General features: G+C 42.4%; 1 protein-coding gene across 1 annotated transcript in view; it reads right to left on the bottom strand.

Annotated features, from left to right (window-relative positions):
• Positions 1–8820: 8820 nt before the first annotated feature.
• Positions 8821–21862, bottom strand: part of RMDN2 (regulator of microtubule dynamics 2) — an 80078-nt gene continuing 67036 nt past the window's right edge. The window contains exons 9-11 of the mRNA XM_075535622.1: positions 15753–15806; positions 15587–15667; positions 8821–9151 (exon numbers count right to left, since the gene is read on the bottom strand). Of these exons, the coding sequence (XP_075391737.1) occupies positions 9098–9151; positions 15587–15667; positions 15753–15806 (189 nt within the window). The 3' untranslated portion in view covers positions 8821–9097. The remainder of the gene's footprint in view (positions 9152–15586; positions 15668–15752; positions 15807–21862) is intronic.

The following is a 21862-nucleotide window of genomic DNA, read 5'->3' as shown; positions in this document are numbered from 1 at the left end:
GAGAAAACATTTCAAATGGGAAAATAAGGCCAAAAGATGACTGCCAACTTGACATTAGGTCATTACCTAGTAAGATTGTCTAATGCTTATGCAATATCCTAAAGAGATGTAGCTTTCATGAATCACGCCCAGTGGCGTAGTTCTGTGACATTGCTGCCTAAATGTTGGGCTGCTGACCACAAAGCTCATGGTTCAAATCCACAAGCCACACTTCACAGGAGAAACCCTATGGAGTGTCCTACCCTATGGAGTGTTCTACTCCGTCCTATAGGGTCACTAGGAATTGAAACTGATTAGAGGCAGATTTTTGTTTTGTTTTTCATATAGATATTACAAGCTTGATACTAACGTGTAGGAAATCGACAAATTGCAAATGATTTGCAAGTAGAGCTTCTTTTTTTTCTTCTCTCTTTCCCAGTGCGACAAAGAAAATGAGCTGGAAGATGATGGCTTTATTGCTCTGTTTCATTTGTAATTTAGGAATTGTATCCCATCATTCTCTCTCTTCCTTTTTTTCAAGGACTCCCATATACATTCTCACTGTGTTTTTTTGAGGACTACATTTGCAACAGTTGGGAAAGTATATTTTAACAGAGCAGGGCCGTCTTCCACCAAATGGAAGTGATTTGGCTTTCATTTACTAACCACCCATATTTAAATACTTTGTGGGCAACATTTTTACTATTTAAGTAATAATTCCCATTGTCTTTTAAAGCACAGCTTTAAGGTTTTTGTTTTGTTTTTACAAAAGAATATGAGCTGGCTTGAAGTCATACAGTATTTGGCTCATTGCTAATGGTTCTCTATCGTCTATAAATGTTCTCTTGACGGCTGTTCTTCATATAAATCACTTTCCAATGTTTCTCGCAGGCTTCTGGCCAGATTTCTTAGCACACACACACACAAACACACACACACACACACATGGGCTGTTTTCTTTTTAAATTTTATGTAATTGCTAACCACTGAAAACATGCAAACTCTCCCACGGAGTGGGCATGGAGGAGTGGGGAGGCTCACTGGAAAGGAGAACAGAGTAATTTACCTAATCCTTTCCTTTGCCACAGGGGGAAAGAAGTGGCTTCACACCACCAGACTTCAAACAATTTGCATGAAGCTGTTGTCTGCCTTCTGGCCCTCTCTTTCATCCAGATTTTCTTGCAAATGTTGAGCTGGGAACAGGGCGTCAATAGTTTGAAACTATCAGGTGCTCAAGGGGAGAAAGATGAAGCTTTCTGCTCTTGTAGAGATCGACAAGTCTCTGAAACCCACAGGGGCAGTGCCACTCGGTGCTCTAGAGTCACTGCCTCAGATTCACCTCGGTGGCTTTGGGTCTGCTTTGGTCTCCTGAGGCACCAGGTATAACAGTTCTGTGGGAGTTGATTTCAGCTTCGGGAGACACCCTGTGTGTCCGAGTCAAACTACGCTCCATAGCACTTCCAGTGGAAGTGTGGACGAAGTAGATCACCACGCCTGCCTTCTAAGCACCTCTGGGTGGGCTTGTGTTTCCAATATTTAGGTTAGCAGATGAGCACAGGAATGTGAGCACTAAACAGGAACGAGAAAGTGCCCTCATTCTCCCAGGTGCTTGGGACCCAGATCACAGGCTCAGCCTTCTTGGAATGGCTTTGGCCCCATGCGGACGGAAGATCTAGTGGCAGACAGACTTTTGGCCAGAGAGGCTACAGTCGACATTTGTTCATCTACTTACTCAAAGAAGGCTCTTCTCCTAGCCTTACACACAGACACACACACACACACACACACCACCACCACCACCGCCACCGCCACCACCACCACCACCACCACCACCACCACCACCACCACCACCACCGCCACCACCACCACCTCCACCACCACCACCGCCACCGCCACCACCGCCGCCACCTCCACCACCACCACCGCCACCCCACCCCCTGAAGTAGAATAAAGAGTCTTTCCAGGTCATTCCTAAGAGTTTATCTTACATGGACACTAAACTGCTTATCCAGAGTTCATCTGTTTTCAGTTCCAAATACTCATTTTTTTCTCTGTGGGAGATGTGTTTTTAGCTAAGTTAACAATCAAATTTCAAGACGCCTCTCTGTCTTTAACAACATCCCTTTTAGCTGCCTTAAGCACTTTGTTAAATATATATATAATTTAAAGCAAACAAAAGAAAAGAGTTAGTCCTTAGGGACACTGAAATCTAAGAAGATTTCATTCTGTTCCATGTCACACTGCACAGGGCAGGCTAGAAGTCAGGAGACCTGGGTCTAGCCCCTCTCTTCATTAACTAGGCATGTGACCTTGGCCCCTTCCCCGGCCCCTCCTGCTTCCTAGGAGGAAGATCGTTTCACTTTCTTAATCTACTGCTGCAAGTTCAGAAGGTTAAGAAACAGACCTATGGCCATTGAGTGAATCCTGACTCCCAGCAGCCTTGTACTGTAGAGTGGACTGTCCCCTGGCTGTCCAAGGCTGGGGGATTCCAATCGGTGGCCGTGTGATTAGCAGACCAGGCCTGAACCACTATGTCTCCAGGGAGTCTTCACCATAAATATACAGCCGAGTTGATGTTGGGTTTTACTTTGCTCTTAGGAAAAAAAAATCCTGAAGTGTTATAATAAACATACTATGTGTGTTCTCTGGGTCTCTAAAGTCCAAAACAAAACAAAACGTTTGCCATCCTATTCTTTTCCCAGTCTGCTAGCGGTGGGCTCGAGGGAGAGCGAGCCCCCAAAGGAGCACTCATTCTTACCCGGATAAAATCCAAGCCCACCTGACTCAGCTAAATCTTGTTCAGCTTCGCACTGGGGCAGGACTGGTTACCCTATTACTAACACAACCGACTGAAAGCCGAAGCCTAAATATGGAGTGAAAATTATAATTGGGTTTTAGGAATCTCACCAAGATGAATGCTGGAATGTACTCTGTTCACCATTTCATGTAAAAAAAATAGAATGTAGTTATTTTTTGCATTGCTTTCAGGGAGTAAGAGGCATATTAATTACATGTTGGGTAACCATCAGCCGCTCAGAGGGAGAAAGGCTCAGGCTTTGTGCAGTGACAGGCTTGAAACCCCAGGGGATGCTGTGAGTCAACATGGAATTCAGTTCCATTTGGGTTCCACTCCCTTCAAGGTTTACAGTCTCAGAACCCCCAAGGGGCAGTTCTACCTTGTCCTAAAAGGTCGCTATGAGTCGGAATCTCCTCTATGGCAATGACAGAGAAGACAGGACCTTGTATTTGCCTCTTTTCTACTCTGAGGCGCGGGGGGGGGGGGTGGTCCCCAACCCCTTTCCTACCACACTCCATCTCTCTGTACCTCCTTTCCTGTGTCCTGTTAGATCCGAGGGTATCTGTGGCTTGTTCAGTGTTCCATTTAGAAATTTTAGGAATAGGTGAAATGTTTGTGTTTGTTTGTTTTTATTTCGATTTAGTTCAACGAGCACTGAGTAGACATATCTGCTAGGTCCTTGCCCTTACTTGGCTGAAGATCTAAGGTAGGTTATGCTAAAATGGGACACACACACGTCTAGCATTTGAAGAAGGGTTTTGTGGCGGAACGTCCGTCACTTGAGCCGGGCCTTGAGTAGGGACAGAGAATGCTGGGTGGACACGAGAAAGATAGTCTCATAGGCAGAAACAGTCATGCAAGCAGAACACTGAGCAGGTTGAGCAAAGAGCCAGCCAGTCTGTCTACAGTGCGTGGCGCTCGGCGAGGAGAGGATGGGTCTGTGAAAGGCAGTCTGGGCGGGAGGGAGCATGAGGCTCTTTGGAAGCCTGCAAAGGACCTTGGGGAAGGCATGGCCATCTTCTGCTTCCTGTTTCTCCATCACAAGTCACCTGGAGGCACAGACTCCACCGCATACTTCCAGCATCACTCAAAGCACTTGCGTGGCTCTAGTGTCTTAATGCAGCTCGAGACTTGAGGGACCTCACAGGATGCATAGCCCTGTACCCAGGAAGAAGGCTTGGAAGCTGGAAGATCAGCTCCAGCCTGGGGGCTCCTTCATCTTTCGCCAGGGGATGTGGAGGAGGGCTGAACGGTAGGCTAATTCTAACCCCTACTTCATCAGGCCCCATGTGCTTTTGGAGGCTCAATGCTGAGCTTCAGACCCTGACCGTGGCTCCAGGGAGAAGGGTCAGAACAAAGTGCGGTTCGGTTCCCTGCTCAGGTCCCCTACAAGCCCTGGGTTCACGCTTTCCGCGATGAGCCCAGGCTTCAGTTGAGATGGGTGCGAACCACTGATGCCAAGAATGAGCGGAACTGGACCAGCAGCTGCAAGAGATGTTACCTTCTCCCCAGGGTGCTCAATGGACCAGAGTTCCCCGAGGATTCACCCTGAGAAAGAAGGGCTGCTGAGAAAGTCACCCTGTCCAAGTTGGGTTTCTGTGCCAGCCTGGCTCCCCCTCCTCGTGGGTACCTGTGGGCGGGGTTTAGCCTGTCAGTCAGGTTGCAGCTTGATTGGAGGGCAACTGAGATAAATGGCTCTCTAGAGGCCGGCTTCCCTCTCTCTGCTTCACTTTCCTGTTGACTAGCCACTTGGAGCCACGTGGATGGCATCCACCACCACTGGATCTACAAGTCTTTGCACCCACCGATCTGCGATCTTCCTGCATTCTGCATTGTGTGTGCTGCCTGAGTCTGAAGAAGGATTCATGAACTAGTATTGGCCTTATGGGCTAATATCGGACTCATGGACTTGATCTGGACTGGGCTGGGATTTTTTTAAATATACAATTACTCTTTGATATAAAACTCTTTCTTATATATACACACGAGTGTTCCTGGATTTCTTTCTCTAGTGATTCTGCTCTAACACACACCCCATGCCATTTGCCAACAGAAAGTGAGGCAAACTGCAAGGATTTCTGACTCCCTCGTAACGCACAACCAATTCAATCAGTCATACTACAGTCTGACCTCTTTCTTCTCTATAGAAAAAAATGGCATGAAAACATTGAGGTCATGAGATGAAGTGAAAAAAAGGGATGTGGCAAAATAAAGGGGGGTGGGAGGGAAAGTATCCTAGAGCTATGTCATACCGTTTAAAAATAATGAAATATTACATTATTTTTCTGGATTTTGTGTTGTCAGTTTGTTAAAAAAGTTATAATTTGTGGTGGTGTTTTGTTTCTTTTTTTAATCCTAAATAAAGTCACTGACATGCCTCATTTTTTTTGTGATTCTGCATTCTTTCCCTGAAAGGCTCCCCACGTTGTGTGAGCTTCAGGCCTCATGAAACTTGAGTCGGTTCCTGGATGGTCTTGGACTATTAGCTCAGTGACTGCTTGATTAATTGCAATGGCAAAGAACACAGAGATCCCGAGGCTGAAGAACGCTTGGGAAGGAAAATTCATTTCAAGTACAATGACAGAGTAAATAGTGGAATTAATGGCTTGGCTGGAAAACACTACCTTCATGACTGGGACCTCTTAAAACTTAGGACAGTTAATGTCAGATTCCAGACGAGTTCCACACCCAGCACGCCAGTCTGCGTGACAGGAAAGGCCTACTCAGGATCTGTGAGCTAGAATTAGGGAACATAATAATTTCAAATGCTGTTTTCACATGTAATTTTCATCACATTATTTTCCCAATCAAATTTTACAACATAAAGTTAATTGAGTTGTGTGAACATAAAGTACACAGGAAAGAGGAGAATGATCATTAAACTTTTCACATATAAATGATATCTGAGCTTAAAGATGCTTGTGATGTATTTTAAAAGTTACTTTGGAAATTCAATGGAATAATTTCAGAGCACAATTAACTCGTTCTGTTTTATAGAGTGAGTGCCTTTGCAACATAAAAATGTTTTAAATCAAATAATTTGAGCTTGGTATCCATATAAAGGAGCCCTTGTGGCATAGTGGTTATGCGTTGGGGCTGCTAACTGGAAGGTCAGCAGTTTGAAACCACCAGCCGCTCCTTGGGAGAAACACGAGGTTTCCTACTTCTGGAGAGTTACAGCCTCAGAAACCCACAGGGGAAATTCTACCTGCCCTATAAGGCCACTAGGAGTCAGAATGAACTCAATGGCGGTGAGTTGAGATCTGTCAAACAGTGGTTTCTAGAACTGGAAAGGGTGGGAGGCAGTGGATTTTTAAAAATACGTTAAAACGCTGTGGGGATGCAGCTTTCCTGTTATAATAGCTTGCAAAACCGGAAACATGGACAACGTATGAAGCAATGGCTTCCAAGGCATTGGGCAGGAGGAAAGGAAGGACAGGGAACCTAGAGAGAGATAATAAAAAAGGCAAACCCTGCGTTTGCCCAGGGCTCGTGCTTTGAAAGCTTCCAGGCTATGGAGCACAGAGAGGGAAACCAACTGGAGTCCAGGAGGCTCCTCATGTTGAGGGGACAGACCGGAGTCTGGGCAGACCACAGTGGTTAGAATGCTGGATACATGAGAGATGCACCAATGAGAAACTGGTGCTTCTCAGAGAAGAGCCTGGAATATTGAGCTTGTCAGCGCCAGACTTAGATAGTTCTCGTTGCCTACCAGCAAGATTGGAAAACCTCATGAGTCATGCAAGGTGGGTGAGAACAAGATGATCTTACCTCCATCGTGAATAATTAGCACTAATTACCACATGTTGGTCCTGCTGACCAAATAATATCAAACTGTCTCCAAGTAATTTTACCGTGTCCCCAATCACTGCTCGATCATATTTACGTTGTTGTTCGGTACCATCAAGTTGACTCCACCTCATAATGACCATGCTCACAACAGAACCAACAGTGGACAGTCCCAGGCCAGCCTCCTGATGGTTCTTACGTTTGCGCCCATTGCTGCAGCCACTGGGTCAATCCATTTTGTCAAGGGCCTTCCTCTTTTTCGATGCCCCTCGACTTTACCCAGCATGACGTCCTTATCTAGGGATTGGTCTCACCTGATAACAAGTCCACAATACTTCAGACAAAGTCTCGCCATCCTTGGGCCTAAAGAGCATTCTGGTTACACTTCTTTCAAGGAAGATTTATTGGTTCTTTCGGCAGTCTGTGGTAGTTTCCATATACCTCTCCAGCACCGCAGTATAAATGCACCCATTCTTCTGCAGGCCTCTTTAGTCTATGTTCAACTTTAACATGCATATGAGGTGACTGGGTCAGGCACAGCATAGTCCTCCAAGTAATCCCCTTGCAAATACGGATCTGTTCCAGTCAGTTGGCTAAGTAACTGTCTTCCAAATTTCCTGGCAAGGACCAGTAACTGCTTCCAGTTATCCATCATCTTGTTGAAACATTTCAGTTGGTATTTCAGCAATTTCTGAGACTTGTTTTTGACTAATGCTTTCAGTGCAGCTTGAAGTGGTGGAAGTTTGATGAGTTCTTCTTGGTAATATGACGATGTATTCTTTCCATCTTCTTTTGTTGCTTCCTGCATCATTCAATATTTTGCCCATGAAATACTTTAATATTGCTACTCAAGGACTGACTTTTTTCCCTTTAAATTCTTTCAGTTTCAGATGTTCTAAGTATGTTCTTCCTTTTTTTTATTTCTAACTCTAGGTCTTTTCACATTTCATTATATTTGTCTTCTCAAGCTGCCCTTTGAAATGTTCTATTCAGCTCTTTAACTTCATTATTTCCATTTGCTTTAACTACTCTACAATTAAGAGAAAGTTTCAGAGCTTCCTTTGACATCACTTTGGTTTTTTCTTTATTTCTTGTCTTTTTAATAACATTTTACTTTCTTCACAAATGATGTTCTTGATGTCTTCCCACAGCTTATCAGGTCTTCTGTTATGTGTTCAATACATCACACCTGTTCTTGAGATGTTCTAAAAATTCAGGTGGGTAGACTCGAGGTCATATTTTGGCTCTCATGGAGTTAAAAAAATTATTTCTCAGCTTGAACCTGAACTTAAATATAAGTAGTTGAGGGCTTGTTCCATAGTCAGCCCCTAGCCTGGTTTTAGCTTCTAATATTAAATTTCTCCATCATCTCTTTCCACAGATGTAGTCAGTTTCATTTCTGTGTAATCCATCCGGAGAAGTCCATGTGTATAGTCACCGTTTACGTTGTTGAACAAAGATACTTGCTATGAAAAAATCATTGCTCTTGCAAACTTCTATCATGCGATCTCCAGCTTCATGTCTATCGCCAAGCCCTTGCTTTCCAAGTACTGTTCTTTGCTTTTTCTTTCCAACTTTTACATTCCAATCGCCAATAATGATCCATTACGTGTTTGATCAATTTCTGTCTGGCCGTTCTTCAATGTGATTGTTGCATAAATTTGAGTAATATTTGTTTTGATTGGATTTTTTTGAAGGCTGCACTCCTTGATCCTCATCAGCAAGTGCTTTAAGTCCTCCCCTCTTTCACTGGGGAAAGGTCACACACACACAATGCCCCCCTGCAAAGAACAACAACGACAAACCCTACCCTCCAGTCCCAAGTCCAATTCCTAACAACCCTACAGAGGGTTTTAAAGGCTGTCACCCTTTATAGGAGCAGGTACTCTCATCTCTCTCTTGGGTACATGGTGGCTGTGAGTTGGACCTGACTCAGTGGTACTGAATAAAACATCTATTTCATAAAATGTTTATAGAAAAATATCTTTCTGTGTGCCACCTCCAGGCATCATTGCTACCATGCGAAGCTTCCTGAAAGAATACCCTCTTGCTAACAAAACCAAGATCTATTGTAATTTTATTTCCATTTCTCAGATCACCAGATTTAATATCTTCCTTTTGTTCTTTCACTTTATGAACAGATTTATACTGTCACATTTTACACTTTTTATTAGTATTGATTTAATTATCTTCCATCTCCATGAAAGCCAAAAAAAATACTCACTTCAGTTCATTTTATTGGTCTGATTTATTTTATTCAAATATTCTGAAGACTATGGTTTATTGATAGTGAAAATAAAAAGCATACATGTTGATAGATCTTTTTGATAATAAGTTGATAGTAAGTGGAACATGATTAGTTCTGTAGTGCTATTACTGGAATTAATTTTTCAGAATTTTGATTTTACTTTCAAATCTGAGCATGTTACCCTTACACGAAAATTAAAAAGGATAAAAAAAGCCCCACAAATTTGATTAACTTAAATTTTAGTAGACCACATCTGATTTTTTTTGGAGAGTAAGTTCTTTTATTTATCTCTTCAAGGAGGTGATAATATTTTCTGTTGCTTTCTGTATTTCTTTATCCTATAAAAAGAGAAATATGCAATTACATTACGTAATTTCACACACTCATCTTAATATTCTTTGTGCTTTGACATAATTTTTGTTAAGTGAGGGCATATTTTTAGATCACCCATTACAAGGAGATCTTGAATTTCTGAGAACATATTATAATCATGATCTATGAGATTATGGGTAATGAGCGTGTTAATTCCAAACTCTTTCTTCACTAGTTTGGGAACACTGGGACACAGGAATGACAGACTTTCCTTATAAGCTGACATACTGGATTCTATCAATACATAACATCATGATAAACAGAAGAGACCGAAGTGGCCAAGGATTTCATTTTACTTGGATCTTAGAGCAAAGCTCATGGAAGCAGCAGTCAAGAAATCAAATGATGGAAGCAGATAACTTCATCTTTCTCCTGCATAGCTGCTGGGGTCTTAAAACGATGCCTGGGTGCTTACCAGTTAAACACTCACCCAACTCTGACCGACTCCTGGTCACACTCCTTGGAATATATTATTATTATTTAAATGTCTTTGATGGCTGGGTCACACTCTCTCCCCACACCACGCTCTACTCTTGCTGTTGGAGACTTCGCCATTGCCCCAGACTGTGTATATAAAATGCTGGCCTCCTCATCTCCGTTCTCCACCATTCCATGAGCATACCCTGGTTGAGCCAGGAGTCAACACGGTTCTTCCCCGAAAATATGCATCCTCTTCTCTTGACAAGGAGTCCAGGTGGTGCAATGGTGAAAGTGTTCCATGGCTAACAGAAAAAACGACCCACCATTTTGGGTCATTTATTCAATTACTCTCAATAATGATACCAACTTTTCAACATCAATAGGTTCTTTGAGCGGTTTTCTCTCACGTAATTTGCTCTATCAGTCTGTTCTTATCTTGTCTCATTTTCTATCTACTTAAAGTTGTCTTAGAAAAACCCTAAACCTCTTACTTCCTCACTGGTACCCACCCTGGGTCACAACAAACCTACAAACTCGTGTGCTTCTCCTCTTAGTTTGTGACAAAGAGGCCCCAATGTGCTCTGGGTGCCTTTTTCTCGGATCCTTTTCCACAAGATCTTATCCCTTTCTCTTGACAGTCTTTCTTTGTGGTCCTTTCCCATTACTGTTGTAATATGCTCCCACGTTTCTCATCTCAAATACTCACTCAACAATTCCCTTAACATCTCCCTATACCCCTCCTTCTCTCCCCATCAAAGTATTCGGAAGGGTGTCTAGACACAGTGATTGCACTTTCTCGTCTCTGGCCCCTCTGCACACTTGTCTCCCCTTTACCAGCCTCTTAAAAAGTCTGGGATAAGGTCAGCAATGTCCAGCACAACATGGCACTGAGCAATGTCATTTCAGTTCTTTGCTTCTTGACTCTTGATAATATCTGACATCGTTGACCACTTCTACATCCTTTGGTTCCTAATGCAACTTTTGTCTCTTCAGCTTTACCTGCAGATGCCTCTCCCCTTGCCCATTTACTTAGGTGGGTGCTTCCCAGCAGTCGATCTTCATTCAGTCCTCTGCTTTACACACACTATAGACGCTCAACTAATCCTAGAAGATGGACGATGAGGAAAAAGAATAAGGTATCAGGATGGGAGGAAGGCTTATCAACACCTCTGATACCGATGCCACAACCTTTCTCGCTACAGGAGAGGAGGGCTTGCAGCACTTGCTGGTGAAGAGTAAGGGCAGCGGCCTTCAGTAAGATGACAACTCAGTGTAAAGAAGACCCAAATCCTCACACCTTGACCAATAGGAAACATCGTGATAAACGGAGAAAAGACTGAAGTTGTCTAGGATTTCATCTTGCTTGAATCCGCAATCAGTGCTCATGGGAGCAGGAGTCAAGAGATCAATGATACACTGCCGTAGGTAAATTTTCTGTACAAGACCACTTTAAAGCATCGGAAAGCAAAGATGTCACTGACCCAAGCCATGGTATTTTCAATCACCTCATATGCATGTGAAAGTTGGACATTGAATCAGGAAAACTGAAGGCCTTCAGGACCACGATGAATCTCCTGTTGATTGCTGATCCATATCAGCTGACCCATATCAGCCTCAATAAGAAGCAGTATACTTGAAGCACTCACAAAGCACACCTCTTCCTTTGTGGCTGCTTTGGATGCATTGTAGTTGGCTGTCATTAGAGCTTGTCAGCTGTTCACACTCATAGTGAGAACATGTGCAATAGAAAGAACCACTGCCCCGTCTGGAGTCATCCTCACCATTGTTACATTTGAGCCCATTGCTGCAGTCACTGTATCATCCTCTTTTTGACAGACCCTCTACTTTCCCAAACAGGATGTCCTCCAGAGACTGGCCTCTCCTGACAAGGTGGCCGGAGAACCTAATACATTGTCTTGCTATCCTCATACCACACTGGCTATACTTCTTCCAAGACAGATCTGTCGGTTCTCCTGGCGGTCCACAGTACTTCCAATCTTCTTTGCCAGCACCATCCTTCAAATGCATCCATTCTCCTCTGGTCTTCCATAGCAGGCAACTCAAATCAACGTGGCTCGGGTCAGGTGCACCTTAGTCCGCAAAGTGACAGCTTTGTTCCTGAACACTTTCAAGAGGCCTTGTGCAGCTGTAGACAACGGGACACACTCTTGCAGAAGGGTCACGGGGAGGAGACAGGCCAGTCAGGGTGCAGGGTAGCAATGATGAAACATACAACTTTCCTCTAGTTCCTAAATGCTTCTTCCCTTCCCCCCACCACCCACTATCATGATCTCAATTCTACCTTACAAATCCGGCTAGACCAGAAGACGTACACTGGTACAGATAGGAACATGATCCCTTCAGGACCAGTGGTGAGAGTGGCGATACTAGGAGGGTAGAGGGAAGGTGAGGTAGAAAGGGGGAACCGATGACAAGAATCTACATATAACCTCCTCCCTGAGGGACGGACAACCAAAAAGTGGGTGAAGGGAGATAGACAGTGTAAGACATGACAAAATAATAATAATTTATAAATTATCAAGGGGAAGGGAAAATGAGGAGCTGATACCAAGGGCTCAAGTAGAAAGCAAATGTTTTGAGAATGATGAGGGCAACAAATGTACAAATGTGCTTGACACAATGGATGGATGGATGGATTGTGATAAGAGTTGTATGAGTCCCCAATAAATTGTTTTTTTTTTAAAGAGGTCTTTTGAAGATGATTTGCCCAATGGAATATGATTTCTTGACAGCTGCTTTCGTGAGTATTGATTGTGGATCTAAGCAAAACGGAATCCTTGACTTCAGCTTTCCCCCCATTTATCATGATGCTGTCTACTGCTCTGGCTGTGCATATTGTTTTCTTTGTAATAGGCTCGGAGGGCAGCTGGCTTTGACTTTCATAAGCAAGTGCTTACCTTCAAGGCCTCCTCGCTTACAGTAAGCAAGCTCATGCCATATGCTTATCACATTTATTAATATGCCTTCCTCCAATCTCGGCTGCTGTATTATTCTTCATACTGTCAAGCTCTTGGGATTATTTGTTCAGCATATACATTGTTTTAAGTGTGGCAAGAGGACACAACTGTGATTCACAGGGAACCGGTATTTACTGCCCTAGGAAAGTCTATTTATATTAGAAGGGTGACCAAATGTCACAACCCAATATCATCATTATAAAATGTAGTTTTTGCTAGCGTCGTACCCTGTCATGGTAAAGTTAGATGCTTTAAGATCATACCTTTTCAGTTTATACCTTCTCAGTACACTCTAAGCCAATGGGCTTTCATGCTGCCTCCAGGCAAGTACCTTCCCAGCTGCGGATGAAGTCATCACTTCATTCAGCAATCATTCTCATGCTGCCTAGACATGGGAGGGAATCCCTAGTACTGTGAATAAGGAGTGTTTCTCAGGACCCGCGGTTACCTTCCTAGGGTCAAGCAAAGTCCACATGAATAATAAAAATAAAGCACTTCCAAAATTGGAGGTGGGGGAAGGGGATGGAAATCTGCTTACAAGCATGAATCTTGGATCTAGAACCCAAATGGCTGACATTCCCAATGTCAAATAGCAAAGTGATGAGCTTAGAGTTCCCTGATAGGGAATGAAGACGGAAGAATTTACAAATGCCCGAGAAAGCTGTTAAATGCGCTGCAAATTCACATGAGGTGGTGCACCTGATGGCTCGGTACTCATCCCTAGGGGTAGCGGCACTGAAAGACATTTGGAAGCGAATAAACTAGCCAGCCAGACCAATAATGGGATATGCAGTACATACTCTTTACCTAACACTTCCTCATTTCCAACATTTGACATCTATGGTAACAGTAAAATGTTTACTATCCATTTTGCACACGTGCCTGGAAGTAACAAGAGCTGTGAAGAGAGTGCAGCTCTGGCTGTGATGGAATTTACATCAACTTGGTTAGGCCATGATTCTCAGTGGCTTGGCAGTTGTGTACTGATGGATTTGGCCGTTATATAGTGATGTTGTCATTCTCCATTTTGTGATTGAAAGTGATCATCCTCCAGTTTTGTATAATGCTAATTTTGGCATCATAACCTAGTCTTTAGAACTTGACCATGATGGTGAGGAGTGAGGGTCATTTAATCTAGCGAAACTCGAGAGACGGGGAATACAACATACAACTCACTTCATCCTATTGTCTCATTGAAAAAAGAAATTGAGTACATGTACAGTTACTTCCTAAGAATATCAAGCAGAGATATCATAGAAGAAAATAAAAACTGTCATGCAGGAAATATTTACTAATGCGGTTTGGCTTATTAGTATGCACTGCAAATGACTCAATGGCACTGAACAACAACATTTTGCTTGTTGTAGAAATACTTCTAGAATGTCTAGGTTTTTTGGTTACATTTAGTATCAGGCCTATTTTATCATCATCATCACTGTTATTTTTTTGTACAATACGTAGTAGTCTTGATCACTTCTACCAATATTAATGAGTGTTTATTATGTACCATGCTCAATATTTGGCACTGGGAATAAAGTGTGAACAAAAATAGACATAGGTACTACTTTCATGGGACTGTTTAGCGTGGTGCATGGACATTACATAAACAATGGTATAGATCAATATAACATCCCAACTGTGCTAAGGGATATGGTAAGTACAGGGTGCTGTCTTGACTGGAAGCAGCGAGGAATTCATTCCTGAAGAAATCACTCTTCCACCGAGGCTTGAGAGGTGAGTAGAAATAAGGCTGATGAAAGGAGAGGAGGGTCAGGTGGGAGTGTTTCCAGGTGAAGTGATCTTAGGTACAAAGGGTGCATGTCAGGGAAGACCCGGATGCAGAACAACACATCCCTAGTCCTGGAAGGACAGGGAGAGGGAACAGATGAAGTCTGAGCTATTGTGTTGGGAGCTGGATCACAGTATAAAAGGACACACTTAAACTTGGACGTCATCCTAGAAGCAGAGGGTTTTATGTAGAGAAGTGACAGATGGAAGCTCATGCTTTCAATGTCGCCTTGGCTGCCCTAGTGAGCCAACAATGATCTGGTTGGTGTCCCTGAGTTGAGAGGCTACCATAATGCCCAGTGTATGTGAGTGAAAGCAGGGTCCTGACCCGAGTCAAGCAGTGTGGTGGTCCAAGGCATGCTCTGTAAGGAAAGTTCAGACCGTGGTGACTGGGTAGATGTCTGGATCGGATATGCTGAGGGAGGAGAAGGTGTCCATGAAGATTCCCAGCTGGGAGAATGGAGCTGCCATTTACTAAGAGGGGGTTTTGTCTTTTTAGGAAGAGCATCAACAATTGGTGATGTACTTTACCAAGCGCAACTGAAGCAATGTAACACGATAATTATATTTGTTTTTTTAGTAGTAGCCGGTATCTACAGGCCAATAAAATGTGAGCCTTCATTTCTAATGTTCTTCTGGCCTGGGAAGCCATACTCTGATGGGTGGACTCACGTGCGGTCTGATGCTGGCAATCCCTTGTACATTCATCCTGTAGCTCTAGTCTGGACAGCCAATCTTGTTAGCTTTCTGTTGTAGTTTAACCCCCAGTCCCCCAGCATCACGTTGTCCCATTTCCTGATTTCTGACCCCCAACAACAAACCCTGGGTATGTTTTAACTGCTAGCTTCATCTCAATACAAGAGATCTTCTAGTGGCTAGTTAGTTATCCTAAGGGGAGAGAGCAACTCATGTTCTTGTTAGTATTTGCTATGAAGTCAATTATGACTCATGGTGACCTCGTGGGGTCCGAGTGGAACTGCTCTAAGGGATTTCCAAGGTGATGGCCCTTTAGGAGATGGTCAGATCCACTTTCTGAGTGGGTTCACATTGGGCTAGAGCTTAACCCCGGGACTCCTTCATAGTAGACATAAAATTCAAGTAGAAACGATTTAGCATAAAATAAAACATGAAATGTATGTAATTCAGTTGTCTATACTTTAAGCTTGGAATGGTATCAGTAAGTTAATAGCCCTCATTGTCACTGTTGGGACTTACCTCTTTGGTAACTGAAGAAAGTGACAATCCCAATTTACAGAACTCCACAGCATCCTTCTTTTTATTAAGATCTATAGAGCACTGGAGGTGAAAGATAGTCAATATTAAAGGCAACCACGCTTTCAAGGAAAAGGGTTCTACGTAATCTTAAAATGGTTCTCATTACCTTTGCCAAATATAAATAATTGGACTTGGAATAACCAGGATGCAGTTCTTCAGCCTGATTTTAAGATCAAACACACAGAGAACAACAAGACAGTATTAATGACAACAACAACAAATGAAAAAAAAATTCAATAAATTAACTAAGTTGCCCTATATACTTAGTTTGGCTGGCTCACATCTGATTACGTCAGTTCAAGTGTCCTTTGGGTGGAAACAGAAAGAGCTTTTGAATTTATCCAGCAAAGGCAGTTAATTACTAGGGTCATAAAGCTTCCAAAGCAATGCTATCCTTCCTTCTCTACTCTTCTGAGTTTTTTTTTTAAAGTAAAAACACCAGGCGACACACTTTCTCATGGACAAAATCTACATACTTCAAGTCTATCTAGGAAGTGACAGTAAAGTGTGTCCAGTATCCAATGGCAAGTGTCTTCCACTCGATTAAGAGTTTATTTCTCATAATTTCAGCATATCCCATAAAGGCTGAGTCATATTTGAGGTTCATCATTTCAAGCACTTCGGAGGGAAAGACAGATCCTCAAAACAACCCCAATCTCTCTTTAAAAGAGCAAAAGCGTGTAAGACACAAAAAAATAGTAATAATTTACAAATTATCAAGGATTCATGAGGGAGGGAGGGGGAGGAAAGGGAAAAAAGGAGGAGCTGATACCAAGGGCTCAAGTAGAAAGCAAGTGTTTTGAGAATGATGATAGCAACAACTGTACAAATGTGCTTGACACAAGGGATAGATGTATGGATTGTGATAAGAGTTGTACAAGCCCCAATAAAAAGTTTAAAAATAAGAATAATAAAAACAAGTTGAACTCTTTAAAAATAAACAAACAAATAAAAGACCTGTAGCTGGCTCAACTAGTAGCTGGAGGGCCGGTCTTCTGAACCCATACAGAAATGTCACCAAGCCTGGCTTATCTGCTCCTGAGAGATAACAACCTTCGAAACCTCTCTATGAACATTCAAGTCTCATGGGTCCAAACTGACTCAATGCTAACTGATTAGCAATGACTACGAGTTTCTCCGTGGTGTACGGACGGTGCTTGGATGACAACCCAAAGAGTGACTGGGCACGCCCGGAACATGCCTTGTAAAAAAGCCTGGCGGTCCGCTTCCAACACATTATCCATGGAAATCCTTATGGACCAGAGCTCTCTGAGGATGCCCATAGCATCACCAGGAGTCAGAAGTGACTTGCTGCCAATTTACACCAACTGCCGACCTATTTGCAGGTTTTAATAAGTGAGAATCTCAAAGGCCTTTTTCTCTCTGTTTGCCCATCTTTTATGGTAAATGCGCATTTTGTCGGTGTGATGCGATTGCTGCCAGAGGCAGCGCTTCTTGGAGCCTAAGTCAATCTTGGCTTCAGAGCGTTTCCGCTGTGGCAAGCTTCCCCTGGCCCCCAACCCAGGATGCAGAGCCCACTAGAACAGGTATTCTTTGAAAAGTTTACCCCTCCCCCAAAGGCTTCCACTATGAAACACTAACAAAATAGGAATTTTCAAATTTAACAGGTGAAAGTTTCTGCTTTTTCACTTTATCCTCAACTTTAATCTGATTTCCAAGGGTAACCATGATCAACATACAAGCTACATGACCTCACCAAGCATATGCAAACAAACAAAAAATTGTTAACTTTTCTTTTTCTAATTAAAATGCAATTATTTCCGCATAGTTTTTGGCAACTGCTTTTTTACTTAATACGTATCACAGATATTTTGCAGGCAGGAAGTGTATGAATTAATTTATCTCAAATTTTAAGTTACGCAAAACTAATCTATAGCCACAGGAAGCACCTCAGTCGGTGGTTGCTTAAAGCAGGCAGTCGGGGGAACTGACTGCAAGGGGGTTAAAGGAAACTCCCTGAGACCATGACAATGAACTCTATCTTGAAATGGTGCTAGTTTCATGGGAACGTACGTGGTCACACTCACTGAACTGTATACTTCAAATAGGTATATCTATCTTACTGTATGTAAATTATACCCCAATCAGGAAACGAAATACAACTCCTGGGATCACTCCTAGAGATTCATAATTAGTCTGGTTGTGGCCTAGGCTGATGTTTTTTAAAGCTTCCTGGATGATTCTAATGTTTAGCTGAGGATGAGAAACATGGCCCAAGGCAACCGTGCTCAAATTCTGGCTAAAGTGGGAAGCATGTATAGTTAGAAAAAGTTCCCACAGAGGACCAGAAATCACCGCTGGCCTCAAACCACATCCTTAGATGCTCTTTCTCCAGATTTCTCCCACCGGGAGAGGAAAATGAATAGTAGTTAACATTCCTTTTCTATTAGAGCACTTTATGGGCTGAACCTGGGGCCAATGCCTGGGGCAGATAGATGATAGATAGATAGATAGATAGATAGATAGATAGATAGATAGATAGATAGATAGATAGAGATATATCCTGTCATGCAATATGCACAGAAAGAAACCAAGGTAGATGTGCTATGTCCACTCACAGATAAGTCATTTCAGAAGTGGAGAAACTAAAGGATTTAAACAACAAAGAAGATCAGACAAGGCTCGGATCCCAAGCCTCCACCGTTTGACTCTAAAACCAGGGCACGAGACCTTTCATCTCATCCCAAGAGTTACCATTATCAACCTGCAAGATACGGGACCTTCCCCCAGAATAAGCAAATAAACAACCCCAAAATAGATAATTTTTTCTAATTAAAATGTGATTACTTCCACATATCTTTCAGTAACTTTAAAAAATTATTATTTAATAGTAATACGGATACTTTTCTGGCAGAAATAGTATGGATTCATCTAGCTGAGATTGTAAACGTCATAAAACAAATCTGTAGGACCAGGAAGTAGATCAGCAGACTCGACTGGATGGCTCTGGACATTGCCTCTCAGTGCTTTGCCTTTTTGTGGAGGTTGGAGTGAGAAGCAGGGGACTACAATCCAGCTCCAACACTCTCCCCGATGGTGGAATTTGAGGCTCATGCTAGATTTTCTTTCTTCTCTTCCACCTCCCTGAATTCCCAGTTCTTCCATGGTGTCCACCCTCAGCAATTGTAGTCATTATGGGAAGGTGGTATCCCGATGCCTCCAGCTCCACCACGAAACACATTCTCCAATGGAAGAGGGGTCATGACCCAATGGGATAGGGTCCCCAAGGTTTGCCAGGGTGTTTACATTTTAATGAAGCCAAATTTGTTACTTTTCCTCGAGCACTTACTACATGCTAAGCACTCTGATTTATTTAATCCTCACAAAAACCGTATCCGGCAGGCATTATCATGACCCCCATATTGCTGATGATCTTGAGAGCATCTAAGCAACATGCACTCTTAGTCAGCCGCAAAGTGTCAGAGCCAGCAGTCGGCCAGGTAGCTTGGTTCCAGAGTTTGTTTTCCTCATTGCCTCTCCATTCTCATGCCTACTGCTACTTTTAGTTTCCATTGTGCACTATTCCAGGTTCATGAAGCCCCTTAAGGCATTTTGTGCAGTGCTGTGGAAACCCATTCCTCAGTTATCACGTTCAGACTATGGGGGAATGAGTTTCAGGCACAAAGGGCACTTTGGTTAAACATGTCATTCAATCTCAACTCATGCCCATCCTCCCTGTGCAAATCAGAACCGCTCCATGGGGTTTTCAACGCTGTGGGGCCTTTGAGAAGCGAGTGCCAGTCCTGTCTACTGACGCACCTTGGGGTCAGTTTGAACGACCCAATTTCAGTTGGAATTCGTAGCGTGGTCGTTGTGTTTTCCAATTTAAAATGGAAGAACTAATTTTCTGTGGTTGAAAAATGGCGAAGAAGTAGGGATACTGCAGTCATGGAATGCATTTGTATCTTAGTTGCAACTCTGGTTTATTATCATTGTGCGACTGTAGACATGTCAAGGCCCCCAAATCTTGATTCCCTTCTTTAAAAACAGACAGACGCCTTTAAATCAGAAACATATGACTTTTATGCCCTGCACTCTCTTCTGTTGGGCTCTGCTTGAATTCAGAACACTCATGTTTCCACAAAACACCCAGGCAGCCACTGGCAGTTGCTCAGAGATGAAGAGTGAGGTGAAACTTATTGTCAATATTAGGGAATATAATTGCTAAATTTCCAACCTGCTCTAAAGAAGTCAATCTAAGAAAAAAGATCAGCAAGATTTGTACAGTACAGTGTACAGCCTGCTTTTCTCTATGAGGTTAAAAACCCAGATGGGTAGTTGGGGAAAGGAGACATTTTCATAACCACAATATTCCACCATAGGCCCCAGAGCAAGATGAAGAGGTTAACCCAACAGGAAACAGACTAAGTAGAAATAGTCCATAGTAACATGTGCCACAAACACATAATGCTTTTGAGAGTTTCGTTCGCATGTTGTCGCTAGGTGCCATCACTTGGTTTCCATCAATAGCAACCCTACGGCAAGCACAACAAACTGCTGTTCAGAAAGGTGCAATCCACACATTTGTTCTTAAATTTGAGCCCCCACTATGTCAATCCATGTTGTCAAAAGTCGTCTTCCTTTTCAATCCCCTCTCCTTCACCAGACACGATGTCCCTCTCCATGGACTGTTTGCTCCGAACAGTATGTCCAAAGTACTTGAAACAAAGACACGCCATCCTTGTCTCTAAAACAATTTGTTTGCTCTTGTGACAGCCCGTGGTACTTCCAATATTCTTAACCAGTACCATCAATCAAATGGATCCATTCTTCTTTGGATGGCCAACGTACTGGATATCCTTCTTCCTATTCAATATCCTACTTTTACATGAGACAATGGAAAATGCCATGGCTTGGGTCAGGCACACCTTTGTCCTCGAAGTGACATCGTTGTTTTTCAATACTTTAAAGTGGTCTTCGGAAAGAGAATGGGTTTTCTACTCCCTTAAAGAGTTACAGTCTCAGAAACTCATGGGGACAGTTCTACCCTGTCCTTGCTAAGAGTTGTAATCAACTCTATGACAGAGAGTTTTTGAGACTGTTTTATTAAGTGTAAAGGTTTTGAATCTCTTCTAACATCCACTTTTGATCTTTTGTTTCTTTCTTGTCTTCTTTTTTTTTTTAGCATATGCTTTACCTTTATTTTTTTGAGTGCAGTCTTTTTTTTTTATTAAAAAACATTTTATTAGGGGCTCATACAACTCTTATCACAATCCATACATATACATACATCAATTGTATAAAACACATCTGTACATTCTTTGCCCTAATCATTTTCTTTTTTTTTTATCTTTTTAAAAAAATTTTAACAATTTATTAGGGGCTCATACAATTCTTATCACAGTTCATACATATACATACATCAATTGTATAAAGCACATCTGTACAGTCCCTGCCCTAATCATTTTTTTCTCCTCTTTTCTTTTTTTACATTTTATTAGGGACCCATTCTTGTCTTCTTTTTATGGGGGTGGGTGGGGCTCAAAAAGGAGATTCAGTGGTAAGGTGTTAACTCTCGCATCCATCATTTACTTTACAACGTCTTCTGTCTGATAGCAAGGTTGTTCACATCACTGGACTGTGGTCAGAGGGGTTCAATAGAGGTTGAATCCATGTGGGGACCCTGCAGATGGACTTTTAGATTCCATTATCATCCATACCCTTCTGTAAACTGGAGATTCAGCATTTGAGCTCTAATCCTGTTCCCTCCAGATTGGGATTTCATTATTCACAATCCTTGGATCACACAGCTGCTGTGGTTCTTCCACACAGACTTAGTTAAGGCCTCACTTAGATTGGCTGCTTGTTGGAAGACAAGACTTTAAGACCTCAAACAATATTTTTTCTGATAGCCACGCACCATTTGATTTCTGCACCACACTTTGCTATCACATCATGTCTTCAGTGATCTCCGTGTGTGTGCAAATCTCGAGTAGGGCCGTATTATAAAAATTGTTGTTAGGTTAGGGTTCTGATTAAATGGAAGCCCCAACTAATTCATATATTTATGGTTTATATATGTCTCTTGTTCACATTAGAATGATCATTCCATAATGGTTAACATTATAAATTATCCTCATAAAGCAAAAGGTGATTTGACTAATAGTATCATCAATATAGCCATTGGTATAGATTTTAAGACATTGTTGAGAGAAATAAATGATCTATGGATAAGCTGACTTTTCAGACAGCAAT

This window comes from Tenrec ecaudatus, chromosome 17, assembly GCF_050624435.1.
Source record: "Tenrec ecaudatus isolate mTenEca1 chromosome 17, mTenEca1.hap1, whole genome shotgun sequence".
Taxonomy (NCBI): Eukaryota; Metazoa; Chordata; class Mammalia; order Afrosoricida; family Tenrecidae; genus Tenrec; species Tenrec ecaudatus.
Note: the sequence above shows the minus strand (reverse complement) of the source record. Positions and strands in the feature narration are given on the sequence as shown.